Source organism: Psammomys obesus, unplaced genomic scaffold (genome assembly GCF_907164565.1).
Source record: "Psammomys obesus unplaced genomic scaffold, mPsaObe1.curated_primary_1811, whole genome shotgun sequence".
Lineage (NCBI taxonomy): Eukaryota > Metazoa > Chordata > Mammalia > Rodentia > Muridae > Psammomys > Psammomys obesus.
Genome location: NW_026585644.1, coordinates 43,700,294 through 43,708,476, shown reverse-complemented (window position 1 = coordinate 43,708,476; position 8,183 = coordinate 43,700,294). Strand labels below are relative to the sequence as shown.

Below are 8,183 nucleotides of genomic sequence, written 5' to 3'. Positions count from 1 at the left end.
ACGGCGCATGCGCGAGGCGAAAAAAAAAAAAAGAATCCCCCGCCCGCCGCATATATAAGCGCGACTCCGGCATCTTCCTTGTAGTGCCGCCGGGGTCGTTGGCGAGGAGGCTGCGTCGCCGCTGCCGTGCTACTCGTGCTGCGATCACTGCGAGCTAGAGCCGAGTGCGCGGGCCGGCCATCATGTCGCGATACGGGCGGTATGGAGGAGGTGAGCGGCCGGGGCCCAGGGGAGGCCGGGGCCGTCCGCCGACGGAGCCGAGCGAGGCCGTAGGGTCGGCGCGGCGGTTGGAGACGGTTATTCCGCGTGCGTAATGGCGGCTTAGGCGCACGCCGTACGAAGCCTGAGGCGCGGGGGCGGGGTGTGGGAGGGAGAGCGGGACCCGAGGGCATGAGTGCCCGGCGGGGTCCGGCGCCGGGCCGCCTCGGTCCCCCGGCCAGGCCGAAGCCCGGCGGGGGCGCCGCGGCGGCGCTGCCCTTGCGGGCGCCCGTCCGCCGCCGCCGCCACCCCCCGCCCTCGGCGGCCGCGGCTGCCATTTTGAGCGCATTGACGACCGCGGTGGCGCATTTCCTCGGCGCTTTCCCGCCACTGGAGCGGAGCGGGGCCGTCTGGGCCTCAGGGTCCCGGCCGAGTCGGCGACGGGAGGAACCGGCAGCCGAGCGGTTGGAACTGAGGCGTGAGGGGAGGACCGTTACGACTGGCGGAGGCCTTTTCTTTCTTTTTTTTTTTTTTTTTTTTTTTTTTTTTCTGTTTTTTTTTTTTTTTTTCTTCAGTCGTTCCAAGCGTGGCGTCTGGCCTGGGGCGGGGACTTGGGGGAGCCCGCGCCTGCTGTGGGAGCCGGGAGCCGCTGCGGCCCTCTTCCGCGCAGACCTCGCAGCGGGCCGGGTCACGGGAGTCCCCGCGCTGGCGCGCCCGGGGCGGCCGGGCCCAGGGGGCGGGGCCGGGCCCACCCCACGCCTCGTACCTACCACGCTCCTTTGCAGTTCTCCAGCGTCTCCGCCCTGTAAGGACGCCAGAACTCGGTCGCGAGGCCGGCTTTCAGCATTTCACGGGGCTAAAGACTGAAACGTAGTACTCGAAGGGCGCCAGATAAGAGGAGCCAGGAATGGTGGCCCAGGTCATTCATTAGTCCCAGCTGCCCAGGGGAGGCCGAGGCACGAGGGTCCCTTGTGATCTATAGATAAATATTTGTAGTTGTGGCTTCATAGTAGAGCCGGCTCAAGGTCTCCAAAACAACATGTGCAGCTCTTGTAAGGATGCTCCGTGCTAAAGAGATTAATTCAAACTTGAGGCACGCTCTGAATAACATTTGTTTGCTTGTGTTTTTAAACAGAAACCAAGGTTTATGTTGGTAACCTGGGAACGGGCGCTGGTAAAGGAGAGTTAGAAAGGGCATTCAGTTACTATGGGCCCTTAAGAACTGTATGGATCGCCAGAAATCCTCCAGGATTTGCCTTTGTGGAATTTGAAGATCCCAGAGATGCAGAAGATGCAGTTCGAGGATTGGATGGGAAGTAAGTAGGTTTTAAAATTTAAAATGTTCAGTGGGCTAGATGGCTAGATATTAATCTTGGTGCTGGTCATAAATTCTTTGGGGGTGGGCATTGTTTTTGATAGTGTCCCTTAAGATTGAAGACCAAAGGTGGAATTGGGAGAGCATTGTGGACAAAGACAAAGCTTCTAGGGGAATGAGTGGTTTGTTGATAGACTTATTTTAAATTTAGTTAACATTAGCATTTCCTTAATGTTTTATAGGGTGATTTGTGGTTCTCGAGTGAGGGTTGAACTATCAACAGGCATGCCTCGGAGATCTCGTTTTGATAGGCCACCTGCCCGTCGTCCCTTTGATCCTAATGATAGATGCTATGAGTGTGGTGAAAAGGGACATTATGCTTATGACTGTCATCGCTATAGCCGTCGAAGAAGAAGCAGGTATTTAATTAATGAAGGAATGGTTGGTATTCTAGTTAATCAAAGTAATTCTTTTATTAGCAAGGCAGAAACTAGTGTTTTTCTATAAACTTGAATGTTAATTGTACAGGTGTATTTTACAATTTTGTTTAATTAAAAATGTTAATATATTAATAATCAACCTGGTCAAAACCTTTCAGGTTTCTTCGTTTGAGTCAGTCGCCTTGATTCAGAATGTCACGAGCCTTATGATATCATGCTGAGGCGCCTTGCAAATCCGACAATTAAGATCCTCCTAGACCTTGAGGTGATCAGCATAAGAGGCCAGATCCCCTCGAGTCATCTACACCTAGCTTCACCTTATTCTTTAAAGGGCAGAAAATTTGAGTCGGTGATCGCCGTAACAGTAAATTTGGCTTACAATTGGGGCCCCCCTCCGCTTTAGAAAGAGGAACACCAGATTGACCACATTCCCAACTAGAAAAATCTTCTTGCGTCAATCAAGCCTCACCTGGCTCTTTTGGCTGTCAGTATGATCGTCGTTAGATTGAAGAAAACATCTAGATGCAGCGATCGGCTATAGATACTTCTAGATCGTCTAGATCTACTAGACCTACTACTAGACCATGGGCCAAAGAGGGTCGACCTGCAAACTTGCAAGGTTTATTTTAAATACACATTATGGTGTTTTATATTTGTAATTCTAAGTTGTAATTCAGCTTTTAACAAATCTTTTTTTAGGTAGTAAAAAAAAAAAATCTTAATAGGCCCAGAGTTTTTCCAAAAGAGATACTAAATTTTAAATAGTTTGGAGATTTGATTTCAGCAGAGGTACACAAACACTAAAACTGAGTTATGGTCTAATACTTTCTATTTTTCTAACTTGAAAAATAGGTCACGATCTAGATCACATTCTCGATCCAGGGGAAGGCGATACTCTCGCTCACGCAGCAGGAGCAGGGGAAGGAGGTGAGAAATCTTGTAAAATTCAAGTTTTAGCAAGTGGGAAAAAGAGAGGGGCATGGACTTAGAACTTCTTTTAATTTTAGGTCAAGATCAGCATCTCTTCGACGGTCAAGGTCTGTGTCTCTTCGTAGATCAAGATCAGCTTCACTCAGAAGATCTAGGTCTGGTTCTATAAAAGGATCGAGGTATTTCCAGTATGTAGCACATTTTTTCCTGCTTACTTGTAGATGGATGGATTGTCACATCTTAATGGCACAGTGAAGTATCTAATTTAAATGAGGTCCTTCAGTCTATTTGAGGTGTAAAAGGTTTATTAAGTGTTGTGCTCACCTGTACTTCTAGCATTTAGACAGAGACTGAAACAGACAGGGAGCATAGTGAGATGCCTATTCCACCTCAGAACAGAAAAAAATGTAAATTATTCCAGTGAATAATCTGGGCAGGCATGATACTAGCTAGCTGAAGAAAGTGTTTGGCTAAAGAACTTGCTAAGTTTGATAAATCTTTTGGTCCTGGAACCCACATAGAAGGAAGAGAGAACCAATTCCCACAAGTTGCTCTCTTGACTTCTGGAAGGTTGTGGCATTCACCTACTTAAACACAAACTCCAATAGATGAATGTAAATTTTAAAACATTTTTGGAATGAGTACATTGAGAGTCTGAAAGGTAGTCTACCTGCCTCTTAATGCTGGGATTAAAAGTACCATCACACCAGCTGAATAGGGGTTTCTTAATATTTGGATTCAATGTATTTAAAAAGTCAACTTGACCCCTATAGAAGGCCTTAAAATGTATTTTGTAAGTAAGGAATTTGTACTACAGATGAAGGGGTTGTATATAAAAGCCACTGGACTTTACTGCTGTGTAATACTAGAAACCTTCAAGTACATTAATTCATGAATTAGTGATTGGAGAAAAATAATTGAACCATCACTAGATAATTATAGAGCCCCAAGATTTTTAAGAGATACATAGTCAGCCTAACTTGGTTTGACAAATTAAGGACCTTCAACCATGATAAGAATGAAAAACCAAGTCATAGCAATTTTCTCAGGTGGAACCATCTGTTAATTTTGCTTATTTGTATTTTAAAATGGGACTGTTGTGCCTGCACAGGAGTAGTGACTATTGTATGGTGGAAGCAGATGTTTGAAACAGTGGTTCCCTGTATTCGAAATCTTCCTGTTAGATCATTTGTACTACATGGGGTCAGTGTAAGGCAATAGTCTCTGCTTCTCTGTCCTGTCTATACTACCTGGGAAGGTTATAAAGGAGTTCTTGTGTAATTGTGTCCCCTTTCCTTTTTATTAAGATCCCGCTCAAGGTCCAGATCAAGATCCAGGTCTATTTCACGACCGAGAAGCAGGTAGGGTCAGATTTTATCTGATTCAGTGCTCTTAAAATTATATAGCACCAATATCCAAAGAGTTCAAAGTATTGTAAATTATTGAGACTTGGGTGTTAGCCCAAAGCTTGAGTGTTAAGTAGAAATAACTGTACCTTTTTATCCAGTTGAGAACTTCATTTTTACCTGGCCTATTATGTGGCCAAATTCATGGAGAACTTACTTTGGAGGTTAAGAGGCCCTAAAAGTTATAGGTGCATAAGAGAAGCATTCTGAGAAATGTGCTTTGTGGCAGTATGTAAAAGATGAACTGTAGTAACACAGCAGTTCACTCATTTTATGAAAAAAAAAAAAAAATAGGCCCTTTAAGATTGGCATTTTAAAGGAAATGAAATGGGCACTGAAATTTTAGCTACATTTTAATTATAAGATAATTTGGGTGTTTGTTTTTATAATAGGACTGTAAGGAAGAGATTCGTTAGTGCCTTTTCTTACTAGAATTTCTCATGTTTTAACAGCCGATCAAAATCCAGATCTCCATCTCCTAAAAGAAGGTAAGCGAAATGTTTTGTTGCCAAATCTTGTCAACATACGGCCTCTTGGAGAATTTAACTGCCTACTTAGTGATCTTTGAACTCTTTGGAAAATTGGTGCTGTATAGATTGGAGACATTTTTAAATGATGGCTCTTTGTCTTGTGTTAGTTAACCTTTAGTTGAAAATAAATAACCGTAAGTGTTAGGAAAATGTAAGTTGTTTTAGTTGTAGGAACGTTGTGCTTAAGAAATAAACCTTTTTTTTTTTCCTATGTGTATAATAGCTGAAAAGGAAATGTCCACATAATGAAAATTATAGTCATGAAAATAGTTGCAAATTGAAATATTGAAACTAAATTATTCCTTTCCATTGTCCCTTATGACCCACTCCCCTAAACTTCAAATAGTTCTATTTACTATAAATTTGCCATTTTGAGTAGAATGGTTCTTTAAAACCCTAATTCTGAGGCTGGAGAGATGGCCTAGTGGTTAAGAGCACATACTGTTATTTGCAACCCAGTACCCATGACAGGTGTTAGGGGACCCTCTCCAGGTACTGTACGTATATTTCACACCATAACTAAAATACTCTTTTAAGAAAAAATACCAAGCAAGATCAGAGGGGATTATATAAATTAGCTTGTTAGTTAGATCTTTGGCCACAGGAATTTGATCCCTTTGAATGTATTGAGATACTGAATTGTTATGACTTGTACAAAGAAGGAAGCTTCACTACACTAATTGGTTCCAATCTTGTGTTTTTTGTAGTCGTTCCCCATCAGGAAGCCCACGCAGAAGTGCAAGTCCTGAAAGAATGGACTGAAGTTCTCAAGTTCACCCATTAGGGAAAAGTTATTTTGTTTACATTATTATAAGGGATTTGTTATGTCTGTAAAGTGTAACCTAGGAAGGATCAACCATCTAATCAGAATGGATCTGGATTATTACTCTGTAAAATTCACAGCAGTAAAATATTGTTTTGTTGAATGTATTAACATCTTATGGTCTGAAAATGTGGGTTTTTATTTGGCACATTTAAATAAAATGTTTCTAACTAGATTTTTTTGATTTGTGTTCAATATTAATACTTTACAATTGGGTTAGCATCAGGTGTCGAAGACAATTATTGTTGACCATATTTATATGGGCTTGTATTCAAAGTTTAATGGTGTTAAATATTAAACATCATTAACTGTTCTATACATAACACTGGCCAGGATCTTAAAGGACTTTGAAAATTCCATTTTACCCTTGTACCTTTGGGTAATTTGATCTTGAGTCCTTAATAGCATGAATGCATCATGGCAGATCTCTAACTGAAAATTGGTGTTAACTAGAAGTCAAACTAACAATCTCAAATCGTCAAGCTAGAGGGACCACTGATTTAGCCTACAAATGGGTGCATGACAGAAACTTAGCAGTTACTGAAGTAAATGTGATTAAGAAGTAGAAACTGATTCCTAGAGGCTGAGATTCTTAGTAGCTGTGTGGCTTTTCTGACTAAGTTAGGATGATTCTGCTTAATGTACTTTTTCTTTCGAACAGCCAATTTAATACCAAAAAAAAAAAAAATGCATGTTTGAGGAATTGTCTGAATTTGGAACAAAACCTTGTAAACCAGCTTTGCAAAATTATCCAGTCCCAATACTGTTCCTTTGAATGGATTGCCTTATCCTGTGAAAAACAAAAACTTTGTTATCGGAGTTAGATTTTGCAGTTCCTGACAACAAGCACTTATATTTTGCCAAGCTGGTATAGAGATGTCAAGCAAAAATGTTAACAAGACAAAGCAGTTTTGTAAACCTTCCATATTTAGCAGCATTTCATGTAGCTAAGTTTTTAAGTTTATTTTATTTTATTTTTTCTTTTGTTAGTATTTGGTAGACCTTAGAGTGATATAGCCAAGTAGGTTCTTATTCAGACCTTAAATATATTAAGCATAATAGGGCAGTAATGGTCTTTTTGAGTGTTTTGTTTTTTTGGACAAGCTTTTTACTATATTCTTAGCCTTGGTGTAAAAACAAGTAGCACAGGAGTCTGTCCTTGTCCATTTTAGGCTTTTTCAACAAAGTTGTCTGATAGTCTTGCAACTTGAATACTGGTCTGCCTCAGATTTATTTGGCTGGGTGGCCACTAGATGTTGAAAGCCACTTGGCTTCTTTGTTTTTAGAATTGATGGGTTGAGTACATGGTTGGTATGAAGCTATGTATAATTGGCAGACTTATCTGTTGCCCTTGGTTAGCTTTAATTGTTCTGTATTCGATAAAAATTAAGTTTGTTCAATAAATCTGCAGAGATTGAACAAATCCTGATACTCAAGTTTTTGGAAGTATATCTGAGCCAAAAGTTACAGATAACCCCGTAGCTTTATAGTGTAGCATTCTAAATAGAGCCTGAAGGGATGGGATGGAGTAAAACATTATCCCAGTAAACAGTTCTGCTTTTCACAGGAAGAGCACTGGCTGTGTGTAGGCCAGTGTGCTTTTCTGTGGTACACATCTCAGTGACAGTTCTAGTCCACTTTTTTAAAATTTTAGTAGTGACCACCACTACTTAGACTGAAAACGTGCTGGTACTTCATTCAGTTTCTATTAACCAGTGACCAGACCCTGTGTTGAATATTAGTGTAATTTTAGCCTTTGGGTAATGGAGCCCTGAAGATGAGGAGCCCAAGGTCATTCTCTGCTACATAGTAAGTTGGAGACCTGGCATAGTGAGACATATCTGCATTGGCATACTGGAGGCTGAGGCAGGAGCATTTTGAGATGGGATCTAGCCTGGGCTACAACTATATTAAAGGACTAGCTAGTTTTTGTTGGGCTTATTTAGCGCAGGTGCACAGAGGGGAGAGTATTGGATTCCCAATGATTGTGAGCCACCTGGTAATGGAGCAACAGTGCACTGTCTCTCCAGCCACTTTGACTGCAAGTTGGGAAGGCCCAGAAAGTATCAGGTTGGCAGTTCACCTGAAGGAAAATGACATGCATAAGTAACAGTTTATCAGGAAAAACAAAGACAGTCTCATAATCCCTCCTGTTCTCAAAACTTGAAACAGGCTGACCTTGAACAATAGCCACCATTTCTGCCTGACTTCAGAGCTTTTTTTTGTTTTTGGTTTTATTTCAAGACAAATTGCAGCCCTGACTAGCCTGGAACTATAGATCAAGCTGGCCTCAAATTTCAAGAGATCTGCCTGCCTCCATCTCCTGAGCGCTGGGATTAAAGATGTGCGCCAACAGGCCTTTTTAGTTTTAAAATATATGGTAAAAAAAGAAATAGTTGGCAGGTTGAACACTTAGAGAAAGTTACTGTTTAAACTGAACAGACCAGTTAGGTGGCAAAATGTGAGGTTTTTTTTTTTTTTTTTTTTTTATACTAAATTTACTGTAAGAAAATTACTGAAGGAAATAGGTCTCTGCAGCAA

At 41.7% G+C, this 8,183-nt stretch overlaps 1 protein-coding gene across 4 annotated transcripts; it reads left to right on the top strand.

The window, feature by feature from the left end:
* Positions 1-49: 49 nt before the first annotated feature.
* Srsf7 (serine and arginine rich splicing factor 7) lies at positions 50-5,817 on the top strand. 4 transcript variants are annotated; one of them, XM_055618711.1, is made up of 8 exons: positions 52-210; positions 1,334-1,514; positions 1,756-1,932; positions 2,806-2,880; positions 2,961-3,062; positions 4,191-4,244; positions 4,742-4,777; positions 5,527-5,817. In XM_055618711.1, the coding sequence occupies exons 1-8, from the start codon at positions 183-185 to the stop codon at positions 5,579-5,581; spliced, it is 708 nt and encodes a 235-aa protein (XP_055474686.1). In that variant the 5' UTR covers positions 52-182; the 3' UTR covers positions 5,582-5,817. The 4 variants fall into 4 exon arrangements, with proteins under 4 accessions (XP_055474704.1, XP_055474686.1, XP_055474696.1 ...); XM_055618701.1 differs by having other exon boundaries at positions 53-210; positions 2,961-3,071; XM_055618729.1 differs by lacking the exon at positions 4,742-4,777 and having other exon boundaries at positions 50-210.
* Positions 5,818-8,183: the final 2,366 nt, after the last annotated feature.